This window comes from Zosterops lateralis (assembly GCF_965231275.1).
Source record: "Zosterops lateralis genome assembly, chromosome: 3".
In the NCBI taxonomy this organism is placed as follows: Eukaryota; Metazoa; Chordata; class Aves; order Passeriformes; family Zosteropidae; genus Zosterops; species Zosterops lateralis.
Genome location: NC_139764.1, coordinates 56,601,726 through 56,629,360, shown reverse-complemented (window position 1 = coordinate 56,629,360; position 27,635 = coordinate 56,601,726). Strand labels below are relative to the sequence as shown.

Below are 27,635 nucleotides of genomic sequence, written 5' to 3'. Positions count from 1 at the left end.
CTATCTGAGCTAGACCTTTATCTGTACTACTAAGAAGACACAAAGGAAGTTTGGTTTCTCAACATAACAAATAATAGCCAAACTCCAGAAAAAGTACCAGGAGATCTTGGGTTTAAATCACCACTGATACACAGAAAATGTTAGGTATGTTATACATAGAATAGAAGCAGCCCTGAGTGTATGTCTACATCTATTTTGCGTAGAAAAAGTTACAATTTCTTCTCCTGCTTGGTTTATATGCATTTTTAGTACTGTAACATTTACATTTGCACATCAGGAAATCAAGTCAATTTGCTACATTAGTGTTCTTATTAATGCCTACTCTAATATTTCAGTGCATCTCTCATGCTGCCATGTCCTGGGATGGCTTCAGCTGTTAATTGGAATCTTGAATGCTTAAAACAAATATCTGCAAGAAAAGCAGGAGCAGTAATTGCAACGTAACTCTTTTCACTGTTAAATGAGGTAAGATTTCAAGGGCATTTATTCAGGTCCTTTCTTCTGGTGGTCACCTTACCATCCTACCTCGGGTAGCTACGTCAAATCACTTGTAGCATGGTTTTTAAACGTTTGAAGTTCTCACTGAAAATTCTGTGTATTCATATGTACACACACATGCGGGTGTGGGACCACGTGCATTGGGATCTATTCTGTAGTGATTATATTATTTCTGCCACCAGGACAGGGTTCTACAGCACCCTCAGCACTGACACAGTGAGTGACAATCAATTCCATTTGAGCAACCGAGGTGACGAGACTAATTTAGCCTGCAGCAGCTTTACGACTTTACCGGCAAAAATATTTACCCAAAGAGCACAGCTTGCGAAATCACGGATAGTAAGAGGGATAAACTTTATTTTAAAGCACCAGCTCAGTGCTAGACCGCAGTGAATGAAGGGCAAACTTTACTGGATTTTATTCTCAAACACAGAAACTGATGGTTAACTTCTTTGGCAGCAGCTGGAATTCAAGTCCTTTATCTTTCCTTAGTCGCTGAGGACTCGGGCTCGCAGTGACGCCGCCGAGCGGCGGCCGCTGGCCAGGCAGCCCCAGCCCCCACCTCGCACTTCATTTACTGCTGCGCGCAGTTTTCCTTCCCAGAGCTCCCCCCTTTCCCGCCCGCCCGCCTTCCGGGAAGGCGCCAAGCGCTGTTCCCAGGAGGCGCCGGGTCCGCTCCCCTCAGCGGCTTTGGCGGGAGCCGGGCTCCTCTCGCCCCGTCCCAGCGGGCAGCGGCGCCCCCCGCCGGCGGGAGGCCGCACGGCACCCCACGGACGCGGGCGCTGCGCGGCCCCTTCGGCCGACGGGCCTTAAATCGGCGCTCTAATAACCCGTGGGGGCCGCCGCTTCCCGGCGGGGCGAGCGAGGATCACCGGGGACGGCCGCCCCGCAGGCGGGCCGAGGTATCCGGGCCGAGGAACCCGCGCCGGGCCCGGCACCGCCGCAGCGCCTCCCGCCGGGCCGGGCCGGGCCGGGTGCGCGCGCAGCCACAGCCCGCGGGGCGGGGCGGGCGCTCATTTCCTCCCTGGGCGCCATTTTGTAGCGCAGAGAACCCGCAAATAAAGAGCGGCGGGAGCGGCGCGCGGGGCAGCTCGGGCGGGGGGGGCGCGGCGGGCCCGGCCGCGGAGCTGCTGCTGCTTGTGGCGCTGCTAGTTGTGGCGGCGGCGGCCGCGGAGCTGCCGGCGGCGTTTCGGCCCCGCTCAATGTGAGGAGGAGCGCGGCTGAGGCAAGCGGCGTGCGAGGGGCGCGGGGCCTCCGCGCCGCGGGCGGGAGGTGAGTGGCCGCGCGAGCGCTCCGCCCCGGCGGGACGGACAGACGGACCGGGCAGGCCGCGCTCCCGGGGTGCCGGACCCCGGCGGCGCCTCCATCCCTCAGCTCGGGCGCGGGGGGGAGGAGCGGAAGCACTTAGAGCCATTTTGTTGGAGGCCCTGGAGGCCGGCCTGGCTGCGCGGCCGGGATCCCTCCCCCTGCCCTGCGCTGCCGCCGCGCCCCGGCCGCGGGAGCCGCGTCTGCGCTTCCCGTGTGCGAGAGGAGCGAGGGCGGCGCTGCCGGGGCTGGGGGCGGCCGCAGCAGCAGCAGCCGGGGCTGTCAGACACCTGCGGCCCGCGGGCGGGGGGGCGGCACCGCGCGGGTGCCGGGGCGGGTGTGAGGCCCGGCCAGTTACGGGACTGCGGGGCGGCTTCTCCTCTGAAACGTAAAAAAGCTCAGTACGAGGAGGACAAGGAGCTACTGAAGGGGGTCCCGGGGAAGGCCACGAAGATGATTGGGGTCTGGAATATTTCTGTTGTGAGGAGAGACTGCGTGAGTTGGGCCTGTTTACTGTAAAAAAGAGGAGATTGAGAGAGACTCTAATCAGTACGTAGAAATATCCTAAAGGCGGGTGCAATCTTAAAGTGAATGGTGCCAGACTCTCCTCAGTAGTACCCAGCGACAGGACGAGGGTCAATGGCCGTAAAGTAAAATACAAGAAGTTTCCTCAGCATGAGGAAGAGCTTAGGTTGAGGGCGGCAGAGCCCTGGAACAGGCTGCTGTGGTGATGCATTCCCCCTTAACTGCTTTGCAGGCTGAGTGTGATCTGAGAGATTTTTGAACAATCTCAAACACATTCATTCGGGACAGCTGCCCAGGCAGGTCGTGCAGTGTCCCTCTCTGGAGACATTCCTGTGCCACCTGCTCTAGGTGACCTGCCTTGGAGGGGGCGGTGGCAGGGGCAGTTTAGGACTATGTAATCTTTAGAGGTGCCTTCCAACCCTAACGATTCTATGATTCTGTAAATTATATGTTTGTGTGTATATATATATATGCACACACATACGTGCTTTGGGAGCTGGGAGTATGGAAAACCATACTGGGGTTTTCCTCGTAGAATTCTTTCTTCAGTTATTAGCATAACTCAGTTCAGGTATAACAAGTAAAGTCTCCTACCTGATTCAATAATTTTTGTTCATTGAGGTTTTTAAAACCTGCATTTTATAAACGTTGTAGGATAAAATGTGTGGGCTTCTACGAGAGTTACTAAAATAAAAATGTATTTTCCCCATTTCACGTCTCTTTTAATTAAAGCTGCCGTATAAGCCTAAAACATTGAGCTTTCCTGAGAATTCCTTTAGTGCCTCTGACAACGTTATTCTAAGTAATGGACTATGGTTTTATGTTGCTTGTTGCCAGGAGCAGATATGCAGCAGGAGTGGTGTGTGGCAGCCACTGTTTCTGCAAAATCATGAAAGTGCTTAGTTAGGATAGTACAGTTAAGCTGTTCATAATATAAATCACAAAATACAATCGTGTTAATTCCAGTCAGTTATGCAGGAATGTTGTTTACATTGATTCTTTTTATTGTAGAAAGTGACACTTCATCATGTTCTTGCAAGATATTTCTGATCTGGGTAGGAGAGGGATGATCTCTTCTAGAGGAGAGCCGGATGATAAGAAGCGTCTCTTGGTGCACGGTGCTTGAGAAGTTGCTGTTTTAGATTCAAAGAAGGAGCATTTCGGTTGCAGTTGTTGTGTGTGGCGCACAGAGTGACCTGTTCATTAACAGAAGTTAAGGCGGGTCACCGTGACAGTTGCTGTAGCCAGCCCGGTGCTGCTGCTGTTCCTGAGGAAGGTGGAGCACAATGAGAGCAGTATACTGCAGTAATAAATGTTTAAGCTTCTGCTAAACTACTCCAGGTTCCCAAAAAGCTGTTGCACGGCAGTAGCAGGGTGAAATTTATAGGTGTTGAAAGAGCATTAAGTGTTTATCTGTAGATATTGTCAACCTAAGTTTTCCAGAATAACCTACAGAATATTGTTAGCTAGTGTGTTTTTATTTTTAGTGTGTGGTTATATCATGGCAAGTAATAACAGGTGGCAGTAAGGCAGTAACTTCTGTAACGCAGTGGCCCATAACTTGTGTCTTTCATCCTCTTGTCTGAAAGCAAGAGGTGGTTTTGTAAACAGTGATGTGCTGGCTGCAGAGGTTAGAGTAGCATGGGCTGGTGCTGGAATTCTGTGTGAGCTCTGGAGATGCAGGGTTGGCTACCTTTGATTTCTTGTAGTCATTATTGTGACAGCAATTGTATGTTTGTAATTGCCTGTGTGCTGCAGCAGGGGTTACAAGCCAGGTCTTTGAGGGGAAATTCACCTTTTTTGGTATTTGTGTGCTTCTGGTATTTTTGGGGAACACACACATAATTCCTTGACATGTGTGCACCATTTAATCAGTGTTAGCTGTAGTCGTGTGCAACATCTGAAAAGCATGTTTCTCTCTGTCAGGAGCTTAACACTAGCTAGGGTCTTCAAGACTGCTTCCAAACTCCAAAGGAGTTAAAAATTGTAAAAATCTTTGGAAAAATTACAGTGGGAAAGGTAGGCAGTGTAAATACAAGGGTCACAAGCATGCTTTCTGTAATCTCGAGTTGGGCACTGGCAATTGGTGTCAATAGCTTCTTATGCTTGTTTTTTATGTTTAAGGTATGTTTTTGCTAAAACAGTCTCAGATAAGGAGCTGCATGCAGAAGTTCAAGCAAAGTGCTTGAGTAGCTTCTTGTGAGTGGGAGGGAAGGGGGTGGGAGTGGAGGGGACCTCCTGGTTTAGGGAGGCGCTTATGTGCCTGTGTGTTACTATGCCTAGCAACAGGAAGCTGCCATTCATTAGTGAGATGCTTCTGCTGAAGGTTTTCTTTCTGTGGGTTCTAATGTCAGTAGTTATTGTAGGAAGGGAGTGTAAGTGTTGGTTATTTTGTTTGTTGCTAACCAGGACTTGAGTAGGGCACTGTGTAGTTGTCAGTGGTGTCAGTGCAGCTGGAAAAGGCTCTGATTCATTGGAATGTATTTGCTTGTCTTACTAACAGTTTTAGGATTCGGAAAAGTTAAATTGGTTCATTGAGTGCCATTGTGAAAATACTAAGGTAATGCATTAAAATCATTGAGAATATCTACTCCTTAGGAGCATCGTGTCTTTAAAGCCAAGTGTTCACATCCAGGGAGTTGGGACATCCTTTCCCTGGTACATGTGCAGTAGCAGCTTTACAAGCTTGTCAACTCTTAATATTACATGCAACTTTTCCACTGGAAAGCATATTGCAAAGATGAATGCCTCTAGCAAACCTTGCATTTGTTGTTACTTGAATGCCTGTAAGATTTAGGAACTCAGTGTTTTTTACATAATATAGTTGTAGAAACTACTGTGTATTACTCTTTTGAGATAAGGAGAGACGTCCTGTAACTCAGGGCAGTGTGAATATTTAACCTAGCAAAATGCAGTCCTCTATGCTCTGTATGCACTAGAGGAATTCAGTTTGAAGCCAGTTATTTTGCATCTTGCTTTTCCTGAAAATATTCACATGGGTTTTAAAACAACAATACTTCCTGTTTATTAGAATCTTAAGAGAATGAGTACTTGCAAGAACATGTTGTGATGATCACAAATGATTCTCTTTTATTCCAAAGAGGAGGAGCAGTAGTGTAAATTGCTTTCCTCAGACCCTGATTATCCTTTACATTGTAAAATGCAATGTTATATAGATGTAGACACGTACTAAATGTCAGTTTAACACAAATTTGGGTGGGTTTGATTAGTTAAATAGGAAGAATTGAATGATTGCTTTTTAGACATAGAAAATTTGAGGTAACTTTTAGAAAAAATGCATTTGACTATATCTAGATTACAGGAGCAAACATGTCAGAGTGTTGTTTTGTACTCTGGTGCTGCATTGTATGGAACCAATATTTTGGTGTTGTAATATTGCAAACTAAAATAAGGCAAGAAGTACAAGTTTCTGACTTGTTCAGTGTTCTGTTTACACCAGAAACTGCACTAAATAAAACTCCTTTTTTTCCTCTCCCTTCAGTGTTAACAATGACGAATGAAGAACCTCTCCCAAAGAAGGTATGTGTAAAATTACTTGTGACTTCATCCTTCCAGGTAATCAGGACAGCTCAATAAGTTATGCTTTTCTTTTTGCTTTGTAGGTTCGCCTTAGTGAAGCAGATTTTAAGGTTTTACCTAGAGATGAGCTTATCCTAAGGTAACGTAAAAAGTGTTTTTTCCATCTGAACATTTTAGTGAACTTCCATTGGAAAATGTGTGAATTTACTCTTTCATTGTCTTTTAGCATCTTTGTTCTGAAAAACAGTTTTGTTTCATGATGCATCTCTTCTGTAAAGTTCTCTCCTTGTCTCAAATATTTTTGTTTGTAGTTTGGGAGGGATCGCTTTTTCCCAAGAGGTAAAATCCTTAATAGTATTTTGTGAAACATGAGTAAGTGTTTTTTTCTTCACTTGTAACTATAGAAGATTTGCTTACATTCCTTCATAGATAGCAAGTTATTTTAAACATCAGAAAAATGTCAACTCTTTACTTCTCCAGTACTTTTTACACTTTGAATCCATGCAGTTGTCTTCTCAATGTGTTCAGATATTAATGGGAAAATGTTAAAATGAAGTTTTCATTGCCTAGAACTTTGATAAGGAAGAACCTGGCCGTATTTTTTACTTTTTAGAAAGCTTAAGTGTCACCATGGAAAGAATTATAGAAAATCCTGTTGCACAGACCACCTGCTTAAAGAAGCCACCCCAAGCCCCTTGTCTCTTTATGCCTGAATTTCTTGATTTGTAAACCAGGAGCTATCTGATCTAGCCATCTGCGGGGCATCTGTTTATCTGCTGGAGTAGTCTGTGCATTTTGGTAAACATTAGTTTTTGGCTTCTTGTAAACTGAGTTATTAGCATTATTAGGGTCTCAAGGTAAATTTTGCTGTTTCATAGAACAAAGACTAAGTTGTGTAGAAACACAGGGTTACGTGTGCAGCACTTGGTGTATGTGGTGATCAGCTGCCCTCCCTTCTGGGTCAGCTATCCTGCCAGCTACTTTTAGGGTGAGTTTTCTCCAGGGAGTAAACACAGTCTGGCTCCATATGTTTAAGACTGGTTTCTGTCTGCTCTGAGTATCCAGTCTTCTGGCTTGTAAAGAAAAATGTATTTAAACAGTAAGAAAAAGTGCTTCTTTCATAAGTGGTTTTGGCCTTGTGATCCTTTTTATAGAAATTTCTGTACTCAAGATTCTCTCTGGCAGTAGCGAGCTCCAAGCCCTTACTTCCTGGGATAATATTCATACGAAAGTACCAAAGCATAGACTCTGTGCCACTTGCTTTCTGACTGATAGTGTGAAAACAAAAAGAGGCTTCAGTTGTAATCAGTTTCTGTAGCTTGCAATTAGTTGCTACCATGGAAGAGTGAAGTTCCAGCACATATTCAGGAGAAAATGTGATGGAATACACCCAAGAAGGTAAAGTATGTCAGCAGCTCTCCTGTGTTAACAGAGGCAGGGGATTTGCTAATGACAGCTGTGTTGCTATTGAATCATCATCTTAGTGTGTAGGAAAACTAACATCCTCTCAAAAAGGGCACTTGATGGATTTAAGGAGAATAACTGTTCAATATACACAGAAATGGAAATTTAAATTTTGTTTTGGTCATGTCCATTTTATTAGTTTGCACTGATCAATCTTTCAAACACTTTTTTTTGTATTGGGACAAATTATAGATTTCTAGTAACTTCACCTCTAATTGGGGTTTCACATAAAACTAGCAATTGCTACACTAACTGCTGGCTTCATTTGTAGGCTGGAATAAAATATTATAATTACACATATATTTTAATTAATGTCATTTCTATTACTTTGAGACATAGAAGAGCGTGTGTTATCCTCTAGATTGTCTTAAGATTGGGAATGTATTTTTTTGGTCCGTGCTTTGGTGAGACAAATGCTTTTTGATAGAGACATATGTAATCACTTTTTAGTCTTTCAGGTAATAAGTCACCATTGCAGTGAATAAATACATATGTAGGGAAGATTCTTTTTTTTTTTTTTTTGTCAGTTTCTGTGCTATGAGTCCCAATTTTACTGTTCTTTTCCATGAAGTACATAATTTAGGTTTGCCCATTTTAACTAGTTGACTAAACATGAGCAGGACCAACACAGAGCCTTTAGTTCTGACCTCAGATTTCTGCTTGTCTCATGACTTGTTGCTGTGGACTCAGCTTAAACTTTCCCCTCTTTAATGCAGTAGTTACTTAGCTTGACTGTAGGAGCTTCTGAGAGAAAGAAGAGCCAGGAACATGGTAAAGAAATACTCTTGTGGATCATAGCTAAAAATCTTACCAGTATTGCCTTGATCACTTAGCTGAGAGGTTAGCTGGTAAAACACCGAAGCACTCCAATATACACAAGCATTTCTGAGCAAGTACAGTGCTTTTACTAAACTTCAGTCTACAGGGACTTAGAGCCAGTCATTTTTGGAACGGCCTGGGTGTAGTGTTGTCTTAACCCCTAACTGCTTATCGTTTACTGTGAACCCCAAAGCTCAGCATAAAAAAAATAGGTGCTTCAAGAAAAAGTATTTAGGACAACATAGCTTCAGATTACCTCTATAAAGTCTGCTTAATATGTTTAGAGAAGGAAGGAAATTAAGTGACTGACATAATGCTGCTCAGTTACCTTCCAGTTGCAGTGAGACTCTAAGTGATCCCTTGAATGCAGAACAGATTCAGGAGTGTCCTCCCAGTTCTCCTGTTTCTGTTCTTGAATGCCTTTCCAAGTAGCACTTCAGTGAAGCTCTTCAGGTTATTAGTTTTGAACCGTCAGATTATGGACATAAACTGCCATATTGAGTGTAAAGCAGACTGATGGGAGAAGAACATCTGGCTTTTAGCCTTTGTCATTCTTCCCCCACTCAGATTCACCAGTGAGCTGCCTTAGCCTGCTGCAGATGTGCCAAAGGCATAGTCTGGGGCAAGGATGTCAAGGGTCTGGCTGTTCTCTCCCAAGATCTTGCCCATTCCTGGCCTAGTGGTTGGGGAAAATGTTGGAAAATGTGCCTTGGTGATGTGCGAGCACTTCCTAGCAGTGGCTGAAGCACTGGTGTGTTACCAGCACCATTCCAGCTATGAGGGCAAAGCACAGCACTGTGAGGGCTCTGTCTCAGCCCAACCCAGTACAAGTTGCTTGAACTGCAGGACTCTTCACCAGGTTTTTGACAAAATGCCACATCTGAATAGTTGGGTTTTCCAGAAGTGTTGGTAGACACTTGTTGGTATGACTTGAAATTCATGACATGGCCTAGTGTCATCTAGGTTTTCTTTTCCAAGAGTTTGGTTCCTGCCTAAATCCTAGCAGTTTTTGAGAGGTGACTTAGGGGTATTATCTATAACATTCTTGGTGACTGTAGGCTACATGGTTTGTTTGTGGGTGGTTATTTTGGGGGTTCTTTTCCTTTCTTTTTTCAGGTAGTGGTCTGGTGTATTTTCTTAACTTGTGTTTCATGTTCTCATTTCACTTGCTCTGTATATTGCTCCTGTTAGGGGGGTGTGGGGCTGTCATAACTTTGATAGAATCACTGGGTTTGGGCTGTTAGGTGTAAGTGTAACTTAAAAGTCAAATAGTCCTGTATATTTGAAGACCAACTGTTTATTGTATGTAATTTTTTAATGTAAAATTAGGTTCTTTCTTTCTAGATTTGTTTAGTAGACCTTTTCACTTCTGGGAGATTGAAATCTCCTGAGCTAACACAGAATTTTTAATGGTCAAATGGTGAAACTTTTTAGAGCAGAGAGATTAGTTCAAGGGTTAAGTATGAATACTAGTGCTCTCTTTTATAGAGCTTTGAGAGTTTGTTCATGCTGTTGCCATGTTCAGCTGAAGAGATGTCAAATTTTGTTATTGCTTGAAGGAGGAGATCTTGCGCTTTCTTTTCCCACTGATGTGGTCTTGCTTGCTGTTACAGACCTCTGGTGCTTTTTAGACCCTTTAAAGTGTTGTTTGAATTCACTAAATAGTCCAAATTACCTAAAGGTAGATGTTATAGTTTCAGTTAAAGTAGTGGTGTAGGTTAGAGTTAAAATGGAGCAGTTGTGATGGGTCTGGCATAAAATACATGTCAGGGGGAGAAGGTAATTGGGAGGAGGGAACAGACACCTTCTGCAGTAGTAAAGCTATTAGATAACTTTTCTTTATAATGTGCAGTTTGTACCATCATGAGGAACACACATAGGTGCAGAGTGCTACATAAAAATCCCAAAACACTGTGCTGTGAACTTTTTTCATAAAGCATTTTATGCTAAACTTTACACCAGACTTTTATTTTCTACTGATCTGATGGTTTGTATAAAAGGCAATGCTGTTTTGAAGTGATGCTTTTTGACTGCAGACGAATTGCCTAAATAACATGTTTTCAAAGAGTTACTGAACTGTATGGCTTATGGATGATGAATATGATTAGAGAATGGTCTTAACCTGAATGAGCTGATACAACTGCTTAACCTAGACTGGCATTTCTGGGGTTGTAACACTTTTGGTTGTCCTGCTCACTTGGTAACATGCTTGTTGTATTTGTATCACAGTTTCTGTTACAGAATTTTGTTCTAATTACTCTTCTATGAGAATAAGATGTATATAGGGTACTTTACAAACATGACCAAATAAGTAGTGTTTGATCCTAAAGTTTAACATACTAAAGTCTAACATACTGATTTTTAAGGTGTCAGTTTTATGTGTTGTAATGCACAGCTACCATTTTATTCCTCTGAGATGCAAAGCAGATTTAACCATTTCCATGATTAAAAGCTCCTTTTTAAAAACTGGAATTGTCTTTTGTGCAGTTGTGTAATTCCCTCTTGACATTTTCTGATTATGGTATCAGAGTGAGCTCTGAAATCTTAGGAATGAGCTGCCTTGATTGCATAAACAGAGCTTCAGAAAATTCTTTTTTTTCTCTTATATCTGCGACAGGTGGAAACAATATGAAGCGTACGTGCAAGCTCTGGAGGGCAAGTACACAGACCTTAATTGTAAGTTAGCCGGGTTTCAAAATGGTGCAAATTATCAGGATGTATAAAGCAGAGTGATCAAGTAATATGTGTGCTTTCTAAAAATGCTAGAGATAAGAGGTTGTGTCAATTACTTGTCAGGAAAAGAGCCCCTGTTTTTTCTACTGTAGGTTTTCAGCCTCTCCCAGCTTTCTTATCAACTTCTTTTCCAGTTGCAAATTTATCCCACCATCTAAAAAGTCTTATTTTTGTATTTGGAGGACACAGACTGCTGGGCAGGGGAAAGCTTCAAAGCATAACCCCATAAATAAGTGTACTTTCAGAACTTTACTATCAGAAACGGAAACTTTACCTACCAAAATACTCCAGGAATGTCTGTGCCTGTGGTAGTCTTCCAGTATTATAAGACTGGGAGGGGAAAGAATGTTTAGAGATAAATGTCTAAAGTGAGTTCCCAAGGATTATTTGACCTGATTAGGCAAATTTGATAATCATTCTTATATAGTCCTTAAAATTTGATCTTTTGGAAGATAATATGGAGAAAACATCCTACTCTGAAATGAGACTACTATGAGTACATTCTGGGCGTGACTGAACAGCCCTTCCTAAGTTCTTTTAAATTATGTTGGCAGCTAGAGATGGTATATTTCCTTTCTTCCACTCACCCTTTCAGCCTAAATACTTAAAGATGCAGTACCACTGACTTTGAAGGGTATTTTTCTGTCAGTCTAAATGGATGTCCTCTCTTTTGCTGTTGTTACACCCTTGTTCTACTGCTGCATCAAAATGTTTTGGGTTTTGGAGCGACTAAAATACAGCAAATGGAAACAGGTGGTTCCATTCACATCTCAAACTGTCTAAACGTAGATAAATTGTTTCAGTATTCCTGGTTTCTTGATTTTGGAAACAGTACAGGCTGTAGTAATCAATGTTAATGAATTATCTGCAAAGATGTATTTAGAAATCTTTGTCCTGAAGCAATTAGTGATGTTCAGGTTATATTTGCAGCTGATTATTCTCAAGAAATTAGAAAAAAAAATGAAAATCTAAATTATTCAAATAATTGTTTTATTTTACATATGACAAGTAGCAGTGTGAATGTGAACAGTTGGTATCAGGTTGTTTGCATGTGTTTTTGTTTGAGTAGTTTGGAAATGTTTTGCCTTCTCTCATATTTCATGTATAAATTTTCATAAATGTCCATGGATCGGAGTTTGAGTTGTGACAGAATGTTCTCAAATGTCTTACTGTTTGCTCATGGAGTTGAGAGCAGTTTGAGGATTGCCCATAAACAGAACTATTTTATAGATTGCGGATTGGTTTTTGCAAGAGTACAGACTTTCCTCCTCTGCCACCCTGGCCTCAGCTTTTCATATTCATACCTGTGCAGTTCCAGCTCCCCAAGTTTCAGACTGCAGGTTGTAGGAATATTTGGTTAATCAAGCAGTTTAGAAGTGATTTCCTATATAAACATGGAAATAACTTCAAAATTTTAGTGAGTATTAAAGAAGGACCAGGAATATGGATTTAAAGCCACCTGTTGTCAAGCTTTTCTAATACTTTAAGATATTTTGGGTTTTGTTTATGCTAGTTATAAACATGACTGCCAAAAGCATAACTGTTTGACTTCTGTTTATGAATTTGGTTTTTAGATTCTTTTAGCTATCTTTGAAAAACATCCTATGAGAGGGTAGAATAAAACATGCTTTCTCTGTGTTGTTGCTTGTGTTAGCTAATGATGTGACGGGGCTGAGAGAGTCTGAAGAGAAGCTGAAGCAGCAACAGCAAGAGTCTGCCCGAAGAGAAAATATTCTGGTGATGAGGCTGGCAACTAAGGAACAGGAGATGCAAGAGTGTACTGTAAGTATTTAGAAAGGATAAGCATGTTGAGACTTGCAGCAATATCAGCTGTTGAGCCAGTACCTATGTGATCTGTTTTTGTGTATATGCACCATCACATCATTTTCTGTGTTTAAAGACAGAAAAGAGTACTTTAGCTTTTACTGAATTAGTAAAGATCACATCTTAAAAGTTCAGGGTCTTCTTAATATTAGTTATTTTTGTTGATTTTCAGCAGCAGTTGTGATTGGAAAGGCTTTTACTTCAAAGCAAGTGAATTCTTGCATGTGCCATGCTTACTCTCTTTTAGCATTTATCTCCAGTGCGTATCTACAAAAATGTTACTTCCGAGTATCCTTAGAGTCAGGAACAAATAAAAGTGTAAGGATATGATTGAGTTTGTTTTCATTTAGGAGGTTTTAGGCTGATACTTGCTTTGCCTTTGGATAACAAGGTATTTGTAAACCTCTGGCTGGGTAGGTGAAGTTGCTACTGACTTGTTCAAAGTTCTTTTGAAATTTGGCAGATCTGCTTAATTTCTCGTGTTCCAAATACATATTTTGTTGTTCTTTTTTTCTCTCTCCCTTGCTTCTGACCATTTTCTGTGACTTTTACCTCTGTGTTTAGTTTTGGTTTCTTGGAAACTATCTCATTTTGAATTACCTTCTTAACATAATTTTCATTCTGCGTGAATCTGTCAGTTTCTGAGAGGACTGTAAAAAGCTTATTGCTAATTTCAGTAATATACTCTTCAGAGCTTCACTTATTAAAAATACAAGCTCTGTGCAAATCTGATAACTAGTGTTGTAGCTTTCTTTTGCTTTTTAAATCTTCCTTTCTTTTTTGCCCGAAGTTTATCAGAGCTGTCAGGTATAGGTATAGTACTGTGACTGAACTCTGTACACAGTATTTTCACTGCTCTTAAGACCATAAGATCACTTTAGTTCACAGTAAATAATGTTATAAACAGGAAGAAAATAAAGGAGATTAAGCTTACTTTGCAGTGGCAAAAAATGAAGCCCAGAGTCACTGAGGTTGGAAGAGATGTGCAGTTTCTAGTCCAGCCTGCCTGTTCACGGCAGGGTCAGTTGGACCAGGTTACTCAGGACTCTGCACAATTGGCTTTTAAGCATCTCCTAAGAGTCCAAAGCTCTTTGGTGACCTGTGCCAGTGTTTAACCACGGACACAGCAGAATGTCTTTTCTTACATTTAAGTGGAACTTCCCTGTGTTTCAGTTTCACCTTCTGTGCTTTCAGTGGGTGCCACTGGCTTTGCTTCCTTTACTTCCCATCAGGTATTTGTGCACATTGGTAGCATCCCCCAAGCCTTCTCTTCTCCCTAACACTCTGAGCCTCTGCTTGTGTGGCACAGCCCCTTAATCAGCCTCCCGGCCCTTCACTGGCCTCACCCTGGTGTGTCTGTGTCTCTCTGGCCCCGGGGTGTCCAGATCTGGACCCAGGACCCCAGATGTCTCACCAGTGCCAAGAGAGAGGAAGGATCATCACCTCTCTCAGCCTGTTGGCAGCACTCCTGCTAATGCAGCCCAGGATGCCAGTGAAGATCTCTTCTGCTGCTCTACTGCTACACTTGCCTAGTTGTAAGGCTACTGTATTGGTCCTGCTTCACCTGTGAAGTTTTACTGATAAATTCTGTCATCTGGAACAGCAGTAATAACAGGGATTTTTTTCTTTTGAACTTCTAAGCATATAGCTAAAGCAAGAAATACTAAAAATAAATAAATAAAAATGTAAATTTTTCACCAAAACCAAATTTGTGTGTACTATATTTGCCGTTCTTCCTCCCTTGAAGTTATAAACTTTGAGTATTTAATGCCTTGAATTTGACAATATCATGAAGAATATAATGGTTTTTGACTGCACTTGGTTAGATGTTTATAGCTGCATAATATTTCCAGAACATCTGTTAAGAAGAATCTCTTCAGAAGAGCTTTTATTTTCAGTACTTTAAAAAAGAAAGAATGGGTAACAACCTACCAAAGAGAAACAAGAAACAGACAAATGTCCACACATTCAGGTGGCTTGTATTTCTCTGGCTCTTGACTGAAGAATAACACCAAGATGTAATCTCCACAGTGTATGGAGGTAGGAAGATGCATCCTTGAAGAAGAGGTGTAAAATGGATACACTGGAGGTGTATAATGGAGACATTGTCACCTTTAGGTATTTTCAAGTTTAAAAATGCACATAGTTTCAAGAAGGTCTGAAGGACTATTTGGCTTTGTATTACTAGAGAGTTTTTTTCCACTACAATAAGAGTAGAAAAATATATCATGTTGAATAAGATGCAAAGTTAAGCTATAGGTTGCTAAATCATCTAATAAACTACTCATCATGTGATGTTGTTTGATGTGCCTGATTTTAATCCATAAAATAATTATTCATATTTTTATTATAGTTAACAATTTTTTTAGAATCCACACTTAGGTGTAAAATATACCAGTAATATTTATATGTTTGATTATTATATAAGCCTTCAGTGTTTCCTGTAACATTTTGATTAGAAAGACTGAGCATTTATGGTGTCCAGTTTCTTGAAAACTACAGATGTCTTTTTGGGACATTTTATTCTTACAAACTTACTGCTTTCAAATTTAAATGGTTAAAAATTTCATACCATATTCAACTGCTAGTAGTTGGCAAAGACTGAGTTTTCTGATTACTTGTGTAGAACACCTTGCTTATTAAAGTACACTAGGTCTGTTTTAAAATAAGGTGTGATGAACTCTATTTTGGTGTTTTAATTTTCACCCTTGTTAAAAATAGTAGCTTTTTAGTGCATTTATGAAAGTCACCAGTTGTCATGTTGAAACTGTGGGTGTGCATGTCAGAGTAGCAGCAGCAGAATCATTGCCCTTATTCTGTGTAAGTGCTGTTCTTGAGGAAACAAGGCAGGAGGGGAGTGCATAGCTCCATCCTCTCTAGTGCTCTGTGCTGAATCTAGCAGGAGAATATATGCATTTCTTCAGAGCCAGCAGCTTAGTAAAAGCCTGTGACAGGTGCTGCAGAGTTGCTCTGTGGTTTTAAGGTGACTAAGGGGCTACCTTGAAGTTCAGGTGTTTAACATCTTGTGTGCCCCGTTGTCAGCAGCAGCCTCGAGGTACCTTCCCCCAGCAGGAACAACCCCTAGAAGAGGTTGCTGCTCTTAGGGAAGTGTGGGTAGGGTATTGGCTATGGTATCCATAGAGCTTTATTTCTGGCAGAAGTGGTGGTAAAGTTAATGCTCCTTCAGGGAAAGGCCTTAACCTCCTTCCAGGCTGCTGCACAGTTACTGAGAGTCAGTAAGTGGGTAGACATTTGGAAACACTTGCTGCTCAAATATGTTTTTCATGGAACAGATAACTATGAGTGGAACTTTCTGTGGGTGCAATTGGATTGTAGCACTAGATAGTCATTACTCTTGTGGTTTAGGTTACAGCTCTGTTGTGTTTTTTCTCTTCTTAGTTGTGCACTTTATTCCTTCCTATTCCTTCCTTATAAGAAGGATATACAGTTGATCTGACTTAGATTGCTTACACTTTCTTTTAGGCACCTGTGATCTGTTTCGTAAATTCTTCATGTTTAGAGAGTCTGTTCTTTGTAGTTATCTTTGGATAATTTCAGCTGAAAGCATGCAGCTGTTTCCAAGAACGTGAGAACTAAGGGGATTGAAAATGTTTTTGTCTGTCTTAAACAAAAAGATAAAAATCCACATAAACAAAACCTCACACAGCCTGATGTCCTCTAAATAGACTGCTTTCAGGGCTTTCCTTCCTTGGGTTGGAACAGAGAGAAAGCTGATAGCAAGACTCTTACTCTGTTTGTCAAAATGACCTCTGCTTGTCCATCTGATGGGCTTTTGAAAAATACCAGCTAGTGTGTGGCTTTCATGTTTGGGAATATGAACACTTCATAGGCATTTCAGATGTTAGAGTGTGCATTCCCTGGGGTCTGGCACTGGACATGACTATTCCTGTATGTTCAGCTGTACCTGAAGTTGGTCCTGACTGCAGGCAAACTCTCCTGCTCCCTAACCCTTACCACCTGGAAAATCAGTGGGAGATGACTCATACCAGAAGGTGATTAGAGGGAGCAAGAATGTAAGGTTGGGACTGGCTAAGCAGGAAGACAATTAGGAAATCGGCAGAAAAGGGGGGATCTTTGGGCTTGCTTTGGGAGCAGGTCATACTGCAAGGAGGTTGCTAGGTCTTCATGGATGAGAAGTCTGACAGATGAGAACTCTGGAGTTAACAACTAGAGAGAGCACTTGTGGAGGGATTGAGAATATTTGAGTTGGAAGAAGTGGAGGGAAAGACTGGTCTTTTAAATCTGGGGAGGGAATGAGCAAGGGTTGTTAAGCTTAGGTAAGTATTTTCTACATGACTGCTTTAGAAAGGGTGGTTGAGCTGAAGTCCTGTGCAGGTGCCATCTGCTGGAGAGACCCCGCTGAGACTGACAAATAACTGGCATTGCACAGCATTGGCTGGCTCCTCCAGAGTGCTCAAGTGTATTTCTGGCGTGACTGAGGAGCAGTAGCAGCAATTCTGTGTGCTGGTAGTGATCCAAGGAATCTGTTACCGGTTTTAGATTTACAGTAGAAGAGGGAGGAATCTGCGGCCTGGTAAGACAAGGAACATGGCCTTTTTCTTTTTTTTTTTTTCTTCCCCTCACAGTTAGTGATGTCTCTTTAAAAGGGGATTGGGTACACTGTTGCTGTATCATGATTATATTTCTGAAATACGCTGCCAGTGAAGTTGTCCATTTCACTGTCTACTAGCTCTAGCCATCACAAAGCATTGGCAGGTTGTTGAAATACTTCAGTAGCAGAAGAATCAAAAAAATCGCATGGATAGAAAATGTTCATTAATAACAGTAAAATTGATCTTTATTCAGTGAGCAACATATTGTTCACTCAGTGAGGCAAAGGACCCGAGAGGTAAAATGCCACCCAGGAAATGCTAGCATAACCTTAATATGAACTTTCTATTTCTAGGTAATGTATGTGGGTTCTTAAGTGCTTTATTTCTTGAAAATATTAATATGCAGTACTTTATTCCCTTCATATTTCTTTCTGGATGCATAGAACTTAGTAAATTTAAAATTTAAAGTATGATGATTTCAATTTTTTAAAGTAGCTAAGTATTTTTATTGTTATAATATCAAATTCATCTGTCAAAGGAAATACTTCAGTTATTCCAATATCTTTGAATCCACTTACTTGAAATAAAGTCCATGATTTTTTGCTACTTAATAATATATAAATTAAAACATGTTATACTCAATTTAGAAGTGACTGAGGTTGCTACCACATACTGAAATTGCACAGGACTTCTCTACTCCTTTTCACCACTGCTGTGTAAAGAGAGTAACTGCATGTCCAGGGACATGGTTAAGCTGTCAGTGCTGCTGGCTGTGCTGTGTGTGCCAAGGAAAGCAGAGAGTGCAGGGAGACTCTCCCTTTGGGGTTTGTCAATGAAATTCTCTTGCTCTCAAGTCTGGTTGCAAGACTTCTTGCACAGGAGACAAACCATCTTGACTTCCAGATAATGTCTTTTAACATTGTGTGGTTCTATTCACCTCTTGCTGATGGAGAAATGTGTGAGATACAGGAAGCACAATAAATTGAATAAATAATTGAATATATTGAATAATAACTTGAGTTTAAGAATCAACACATTCTATGCAGGCTGATGCAATATCAATGATTAGCAGTGCTCTAAACACCTACTTCTGGTACAATTTAAGACATGTCTGTTGTGATGGGATTAAAATTGAAGAAACTCTGAAAGTTAATCCTATTTATTTACATTGATGTTTTGAATTATGAATACTATATTTAAAAGAAAACCTCTCAGTTATTACTTCTGAAATTTTGACTGTTGCAAACTATGTTCTAAACATACAAAATTGTAACTCCTTTAGTTTGTGGTTCTTGCAAGAGAATAAAATCCAACCAAAATCTGTTTTACTTGCTACTAGTATTTCTAAATTATTTTGTTTAAAAATACACAATTTTGCATCATCACTGACTATTGCAGTTGCAAAAAACTTTAGAAGGTTCTAAAAGGTCCTTTTTATTATTTGCTTGTAAATATTTCTTGTCAATTTTAGCTGTAATGGTCCTTAATAACTTCCACTGAACTTAAGTGGGAATTAACTGTTTTAAGCAGATAATTCTTTCCATATGGTCTTTGTTCCCCAGAAGAAGTGCAGGCAGGTACAAAAGAAAGGGAGCATTCTAATGCTCCAGATATTGCTCTGACAAATGTAAATTGACACGCAGAAAATAATCTGGGATCTGGAGGGAAATGTTAAGCATGGCAGATGCTTAGGATGGGGGGGCTTGGCTGAGCAGGCACATGGACAAGGGTGCAAGGTGTGCACAACTGATTTTTATCCTGCATTTTTCAGGTTACAGTGTGAAAAAAAGGCAAGCTACCTTGATGTTGACTTTGGAGTAATTACTTGTATTGAAATGACTTAAAATTTTTCTTTAATATTGTATGAATAAGTCTTTTTTTTTCTTATTTTATGCAGAATCAGATTCAGTACCTCAAGCAAGTCCAGCAGCCTAGTGTTGCCCAACTGCGATCAACAATGGTGGACCCAGCCATCAACTTGTTTTTCCTAAAAATGAAAGGTGAACTGGAACAGACTAAAGACAAACTGGAACAAGCCCAAAATGAACTGAGTGCCTGGAAATTTACGCCTGATAGGTAAACAAAACAAATACTCCCCAGTCAAGACTTCCCTGACAGTCCCACTACGAGAATGCTATGGTGGGACAGCCAAGTACTCGTTTCCACACCAAGACTCAGACGTTTTGAGGCAAAAGCCACATTCTTATACTGTCCAGCTTGTAATGCTTAATGTAAAACTTACCAGATGAACCTTGTGTTTCAGCTTTTTTCTCCCCTTTGCTTCAGAGGCCTGACAGCGTCGGACTATTCTGAAGAAATGGCCGTCTTCGAAAAAAATCTTTTCTAGAACATGTAGACATTTGCAAAATTGTTCTATTTGAAGAAAATAGAGGGAGAAACAGAAGTCTTAAGTCTGTGGCACATTGTGTCTACAGACAGTTTGGAGGAGAGAGAACCTAGAGATTATAAATCATGAATTGAACATGTTAAATTCCCGTAAAATGTAGAAGTGGAAAATGCTTCGCTCTTAACCTTGAGCCTAGTGACTTAGAGACACTGTAAGTCAGTTTTGGCAATAAGACTGTGGACTTCCTGCTTGTTCACTGAACTGCTGGGTCAAAACTCGATGAGGTGAATTTTGCATTAAAGAGTTTACTTGCTAATCAGTTTTGAATAGCCATGAGAGTGCTATTTGATATCACAACAGTGGTACACACAGTGGTAGTGTACACATATGACTGTTTAGCCTTTGGGCTTTCTAGCACTTGATGCAGCCTTAAGTCACTGTTGCTAAATAATGAACTGTTTTCTGGATGGTTGGTAATACTGTGGACGCCTCAAAATTAGGACTGTACAAAAATGTACGTTCTCTCTAAATGCAGGTTTAAAATTGTTTGAAGCAATATATCTTTGATCACAACTAGCATGTAGAAGAAAAACTGGTTGTGATAAGAATCTGACTGCATGTTTTCATGCAGAAATGAGAATTTTTCCATCTTCATACTAAGAACTGATCTCAAATGCTCAATACAGAAGGCACATGATGGCAACTGTCTTCAGTGTTGGTGGGGTGTTTTTATTCCGTTGTACACTTGGGTTTTTTTGTATTGTGCTTCTCTATAAAATGTGCCTTGAAATAGTTGTAATACATAGTTCAAGGAACACTTCTGGTTATACTGTTGTATCGTGAAACTCCTGGGATGAACGAGAATTGAACAGGTTGTTATTTCTGAATTGTCTCGTTCGCTGAAAACAAAGTCAGTATTTTAACAAACCAAAAATACCTTAAATGCATGCACTTTTGTTGGTGGATTCAGTGAAGGAGGTTTTGCTACTCCATTGATGCCTCTGTTCTGTTGTCCCAAGTTACTTGTAAGAGTAGCGATCTGGGACAGTTGGGAGTGCACGTCTGAGGTCTGTAAAGCAAAATGTAGATTTGGTGTAGCATTTGTGTATTTGTTTTTTTCCAGTAGCAAATAGAGTTCTATTTAGTAATCTGAGGGGTTTTTTTCAAAACAGTTGGGCAACGTTTTATGACTTAGTTAAAAAAAAATTAATTTTTAAATTGAAAAGAGATCTTCAGCTGTCACAGAAGGCGATGTATTCTGTTTTGGTGACTTTTATTAAGATGCCATTACATAATTTTGACTTGGAAGTATCTTTAACTGTTTGTGCTTCAGATGATTAATATGGGATCAAAGAGTAGTATATTTATGCAGGCTTATTTTTTTTTGCATGAGTAATGACTTAACAGCAAAAGAAAAAATCCACTGAAAATTTTTACCTTTTTAAAAGTGGTACATCTGGAATGATTTTGCTATAGCAGTATCTAAGATTTTATTGATCTAGCATCAAAACAGAGGTAAGACTTATATTAATATAAATTGTCACTGTGTTTGGATGTTACCAATCCATTTGTAAAGCTCACTATAATGTGTTGAAAGAGTCAGATTGCGTGTTTCTAACTTGGTTCAGAAAATTATTTAATACATTTAGATACAGGTTGGGTGTTTTCTAAAGTCCTCAGAGTCTGAATGTGTGAGTATAATCAAGGAGAGATGACTAACTTGCCACTTCCTTTCAAATCTAAGTGTCAAAAGAAAACGTTATTTCTGTAGCTACCACATATACCCTAATTTGCATCATACAATTTTAAGTCAGTGGAGTGAATGTGCATAATTCATACATGCAGTGGCTGGATTTTCTGGTAAATAATTGAGGCTTTGTTAACTGGGTTAAGACTTTATTGGTTCTTATTTCTTGAAAGGTGAAGAAATTGCCTCATGTAAAATATTTGTAGGGTTTTTTTTGCATTCTCTTTGCATCTTGTTCCCCCCCCAATTACTTTAGTTGTCCATCTTTGTACACAACTGCTCATTTCATGGCATCTGGCCTACTTTTTGAAAGAAGCAATGGCCCTATTCAGGTCCTAAGCTGATGTTCTTGGGGTGGATAACATGTTAACTGCAGCCCTAAGCAGAGTTAGTTCTGGACCTTAATGGAGATAAGGCTGTGCAGCATAAACATTGCTGATGTCTGGAGGGGGAAATAAAAGGGCTCGTAATCAAAGGAATGGCTATACTAAGCCATTTTAATCATCATTAAGCAGAGTATAAACTTGGAATAAAAATTAGTTGAAATGTCATTTTGCAGTAAGCCCAGTACAACAAACTTTAGCCTTCTGAAATTTAACCACTTACATTCTTACAGGTTTTATTGCATGTATTGTGAAAACAATGCTGAACTTAGTTTTACAGTTCATAGGAATTATTTTAATAGTTACTGAAATTAATGTTCTTGAATGTGTTGTCTTTTTTGTAAATTGCAAGGATTATTCTCTACTAGTTCAGAACATCTGGAAAAATTTTGATGGGAAGAAATAGCATTATAGGTAACTATGCAAATTTCTATACAGGTAATAAATATTTTACGTTTTGGCAGGACTTAACCTGAAGATATTAATGGGATTCTAAATTTGTCCCAATTTCAAGGTAACTGGTACTTGCTGATTCTGCAGATGTTGGTTTGTGAAGAAAAAAGCATTAAATGACTTAAGCAATTGTAAACTTTTTCTACTTGTAGTGATGCTGAATACAGTAACAGGAATTTGCAAATGGCTAAAAATCATGTCTGCCTAATAACTTTTGGGATCTGTCACATTGGTTATCTCCAAAGTGGTCCTGCTTTGCACAGAATGAACATCTCTAAGGAAACTTGCATCTTAAATGTGCGACTTGGACTGTATTAGGTCGGCACAATTTAAACTTCAAGGACCTGGCATTGGACATCACATCAAGAAAGAAAACAGGCTGCTGCCTTTAGCAGATTTTCAGGCCTCCAGGACTTTACACAGCCAGATTCCTTCTGGAGCAGCCCATCTGAAAGATTTGGGAAAGTCAGTTGAAAAATGTTAAATGGGGCAGAGTTGGCAGAGAACTTAAAAATTGTCTAAGGCTTGAGTGCTCAGAAGGTAGTTGATAAGGAAATTGCTGTTTTAAATTCTTCTGGTTGGGTATTTTGGTTGCAGGAGAAAACTGTGGCTGTGATTGTAGCAGAAATTTCCTGTTCTATTTTTTTAATCCTCAATTTCTTTTCAGTTTTTGTCGCTTGTTTAAAAGCATACAAAAAATTAAATGGCCTTCTTGGTCTTGGAAAGTAATGCAAGTCTTGCTTTTGAATTCACAATAAAACTGTGGAAGTTTGGGGGTTTTGGCAGAGCTTACACTTCTGTAGAAAAGATGACAGCTTCATTATGGTGCTGAGCCTATTAAAAGGAGAACTGTTGGGGGATGCTATCCTGACTTGGCAGACTAAGAGTCCTAAAGGACTTAATTTTTTTTCTTTCATTGAGTCAGCTGTATTGCCTATATATTAATTTGCATACTACTTCCTATAATGCTTTACAATGAGATTTTTATCACAAAGATTAAAGATGTGTAATGTTATCCATTTAGTAAAGAAAATCTTGTCAGTTTCTACCTGTTTCACCTTTCTTTCAGAAACTGAATGTCCTAATAGTCATTACTTACTTCAGTTGGTCTTTTTAAAGGAAGTAGATAATACACCCCATCCTGTATGTCCTTCCAATGTTCAGCTACATTTTTATTTCTCTTCAGCATACAAGATGTACTTAAGAAATGCTGACCATAGAAATCATGAAGCAGACTGTGCATGTGACTGTGAAACATATAAGTTGAGTTGAAAAAGACATCTGTTTTTAAACAAGAGTACCTGGACATTTAAATGAATGTTTAAACTCCTTTAAGAAAAATGGTTGTCAGTATGAAAAATGAACATGAAATTTATTATTTCCCCCAAGCAACTCCCTTTTCTTCATCGAAATTCAGTTATTAAATTTCATTAGTACAACAGATGGGGAGCAGTTTTGCTTATAATTTGCTTGTGTAGTTTCTATGCAGTCCTTGATCTTTTGAATTGCAAAACACATCTTTAATCAAATATTTAACTCCATTATGAATTGGCACATGCAAGATTGTGCATACTGATAATCCAGATGTTGGTATCAAAAAAAAATACAATATGCTTATTCATATTTTCAGTAATAAAACTTCCCTTCCACTTTGTGAGACAGCGACAGAAGATCAACTGCCGTTGGAACAGCACGTGGTAACTATAGGGAGACTTTCTGCTATGACAATTATGTTGAGGCATAATGTTCCTTGAATTGTGACATGCAGAAATTGCATCTCCTTTTTGTCTGTAATTGTGATTGAGGAAGATGACTGAAGGTTTTATATTCATTTTGTGATAGATGGCTCTTTCCTTTGCAGCCAAACAGGGAAAAAGTTAATGGCGAAGTGTCGAATGCTTATCCAGGAGAATCAAGAGCTTGGAAGGCAGCTGTCCCAAGGACGTATTGCACAGCTTGAGGCAGAATTGGCTTTACAGAAGAAATATAGTGAGGAACTTAAAAGCAGTCAGGATGGTAAGGGATTTTTTAACAAAAATAGAAGTTGCCTTGCACTTCTCTAAGTTTAATTTTGTGATAATATACATAATACAAATTGCCAGAATGAAAGGGCAGTATTGAGTAAAATATGACAATAGTAAGTATTAACTGGTAATCTTAGTTAAAAACAAAATCCTTAACTTTGGGGGAACTAGTGGGATTCACAGCTCCAGTAATGCAGTGTTTGAAATCAAGATTTTTGTACTGTAAGTTTTGCTGTTTAATAGGGAATGTTTAGACCGCACACATTGCTGGAGAATTGGCATGATGGAAGCTGTTAACGTTACGTAAAGCCTAGGCATGCACTGAGAACAGAAAGCTTCTTGTTAACTCTGACTCATTTGGAATTCATTTTAAAAAATCAGCAACTTTTCAACAGCGCCTAAGAATGTGAAAAACTGATTTTTTTTTTTCATTTGGTAATTCAGATGAATGAAAATACCATGTTTATAGTCTAAATTTTGTGACACTGTAAACCTGAATTGAAATTATCTGAAATTATCTAATACTCTGACCTCTTGCATAATTTAAATGGAGGGGAAATGCAGGTTTAAAAGTCTTCAGTCTCAAATTCTGTGTAGTGTCAGTGGCTCTTCACAGAATGTTACCTTAGGTTATCTGAAGTTTGGGAATAAAACCGATCTAGACATCATGTCGATCTGAACATCTTCTTGTTTGTTTTGCATCTGAAGATTGTAGGATACCAGAAACTTGATACGGCATCACATCTGAGTTGCTTCTTCCCCAAAGATGAATCAAGATGATGATATTCCTGCAGTTTTCCTAATGATTATTTTCCATAGCAGCGAGAACACTTTTTTTTTTTTTTACAATATTAAGCAGTTTGCATTTTATTTCCTCTGTCATACTGGTCGTGCAGTTGAATTGAAGACTTGAGTCAATGTTTCTTATACTGTTTTGAGGTCAAATTTGTTTTGTTCCAGAATGTAGTACTAATTGTAAAAACCTTTTTCTGATACATAAATACTAAAACATCCTGTGAAATTAGTTAACACACTTGTTGGTAAGAAGGTTTTTTTATGTCCTGTCTTGAAGGATTTAAAGGATTAAACACAGTTAGAATTGGAACTCCTTTGAAATATGATGAAAAAATACTTTTTGCTCCTGAACAGGGTTTTGCAGTAACTCAGATCTGTTACATACAGGACATGGTTCATGGTCACTTTTACAGTATTTCTGCCAGGAACTTATACTTCAGTAAAAGTAGACACATTAGTATCTACTTGCAAAATATTAGTTGTTGTAATTGAGCTTTTTTCTGAATAGATTCCTTTCTTGCCCAGAAATTAAATTTTTCTCACATATTTTCAATAGCAGTATAGAAAGTAGGTAGATAGCACAGTTGTTAAGCATTTTCTCCCTCAGAGGCAGAGTATCAAAACCAGTGCATACCTGATGGCTGAGAAGTAGTTAATTGAAAAAATTTAGCATAAAATATTGAGTTACAGGATGTTAATTTCTTGTCTGAGATTCAAGCTATATATGGGCTATTAAGTGTTTGCAACAAATGTGTTTTCTTTACATAGAATTGAATGACTTCATCATCCAGCTTGATGAGGAGGTAGAGGGTATGCAGAGTACCATTCTAGTTCTTCAGCAGCAGTTGAAGGAGACCCGCCAGCAGTTGGCACAGTACCAGCAGCAGCAGTCGCAGGCCTCCAACCCAGGTACCAGCAGGACTCCATCCTCTGAGCCCACAGAGCAGGGAGAGGCTGTGGGCAAAGACTGCAGCCGCCTGGCAAACGGACCAAGCAATGGCAGCTCCTCCCACCAGCGGACGTCTGGGCCTGGATTTTATAGGGAGGGTAGCAGCACGGAAGATGATTTCCCAGCTTCTCCAGGCAATGGTAATAAGCTGTCCAACCACTCTGAAGATAGAACTGGTAGAGGAAGTGGTAGCTACATAAACCAGCTCAGTACTGGGTATGAAAGTGTAGACTCTCCCACTGGCAGTGAAAACTCTCTCACTCACCACTCAAATGACACAGACTCCAATCATGATCCTCAAGAGGAGAAAACAGTGAGCATGAAAGGTAACAGAACTGTGGGTTCTCGTCATGTCCAGAATGGTTTGGACTCCAATGTAAATGTGCAGGGTTCAGTTTTGTAACATTTTTCTGCAAAATTTTTATACAGTGTCATTGAAATTGGGAGAGGATACTGTCCAGAAGCCGTTTAAATTAGTGCATACTTGTCACAATTTTGCCTTTTTGTGGGTTTCTTTTTGCTTCAATACCTCTGCCACTTTGGAAATTTTAACAGTTAATTACGTTGAATGTTGCTAAAAGGACGTTTGTGTAGCTCAAGTTATTTTTATATGAGTTAATGTGAAGTTGAAATGGAAATTATTTCCATAAAGTATAACATAAATGATGTCTGTACAAATCTGTGTATATCTAGAACCTGTGCTGTGTAAGGGCATTCTTACTCATACTGTTATACTTAACACCACCTTCAAGATTTGTCATAATAGCTGTGGGTTTATGACTGCCAAGTTTGCCCAGTACAGTAGTTTTATCACTAAAAAGATGGACTTACTGAAGGAGTCCTGTAGTAGTTTCAGTGTTAATTACAGTTTTTCCCACCATACATCTGTGCATTTTCTCCTTAGGTGACCGAATGTTTCTGAATTGTGTGCATAGTTACTCAGTTTTTAAGAACTGTTGTATCCTGTTGATGCATATTGCTCTGTGACTCCAATATTATCTTACCTGTACTGACCAAACCTAAATAAAAACTTTTAATAATGTAATTTCCTCATTGTTCTGCATTGGCTTATGTGGCTTATTTGTATGTGGTGTATTTATAGTCCTTGCTTTTGAAATGAGTTTGTGTCAATCCTATGTGATGCAGCCTGTGTCAAATACATGAACTTGTAGGTGTGTACTTGTACTAATTTCAGGACAAGCCTGGTAGTGCTTTGTCCTTATTGGCAGAAAAAGGGTGGGGGTGGGGGGAAGGTGGAAAGGAGAAGTTAATAAAAGTAAACCTTAGAGTTTGAACCTGGTTTTATTAATGATTACAAAAAAACCCAGAAAACAAGCCAAACCCAAAAACTTGAAGTACCTAACAGGTAAATGCACAAACTAAACGAAAAAACTTGAAGGAATTAGCAATTCAGCCTTTTGAACCAGGTAACTTTGTTTTTAAATGCCTGCCTGAGGAAACTGATTCCTTGACAAGTGCAGAGAATGAAGGAATTCCCTTTAATTAAACATAGTTTTATTGCTCAGCAATGAGCTATTAATTTCAGAACTTGGATTTCTAGTGTTTATTTTCTGTCTACTGGTTTAGTGTTAGTAGCACATGAACAAGATGAAAAAGCACTGTTCAAAAGTTTAAGACAAAAGTACTTAGTAGTG

The 27,635-nt window shown here is 39.7% G+C and overlaps 1 protein-coding gene across 2 annotated transcripts; it reads left to right on the top strand.

The window, feature by feature from the left end:
* Positions 1-1,631: 1,631 nt before the first annotated feature.
* On the top strand, positions 1,632-27,025 carry WTAP (WT1 associated protein). Of its 2 annotated transcripts, none has more exons than XR_014589505.1 (8): positions 1,632-1,770; positions 5,831-5,868; positions 5,952-6,007; positions 10,769-10,827; positions 12,539-12,666; positions 19,180-19,358; positions 19,569-19,913; positions 24,074-24,196. XR_014589505.1 is itself a non-coding variant. In XM_083856738.1 (8 exons), the coding sequence occupies exons 2-8, from the start codon at positions 5,839-5,841 to the stop codon at positions 26,381-26,383; spliced, it is 1,191 nt and encodes a 396-aa protein (XP_083712864.1). In that variant the 5' UTR covers positions 1,632-1,770; positions 5,831-5,838; the 3' UTR covers positions 26,384-27,025. The 2 variants fall into 2 exon arrangements, 1 of the variants encoding a protein (XP_083712864.1); XM_083856738.1 differs by lacking the exon at positions 19,569-19,913 and adding an exon at positions 25,800-27,025 and having other exon boundaries at positions 24,074-24,228.
* Positions 27,026-27,635: the final 610 nt, after the last annotated feature.

Coding starts and splice junctions, on each gene's coding strand:
- WTAP (XM_083856738.1), top strand. CDS start 5,839: ATGACGAATGAAGAACCTCTCCCAAAGAAG. Junction 10,828..12,538: donor CAAGTACACAGACCTTAATT/GTAAGTTAGCCG, acceptor TGCTTGTGTTAG/CTAATGATGTGACGGGGCTG. Junction 12,667..19,179: donor AGGAGATGCAAGAGTGTACT/GTAAGTATTTAG, acceptor TATTTTATGCAG/AATCAGATTCAGTACCTCAA.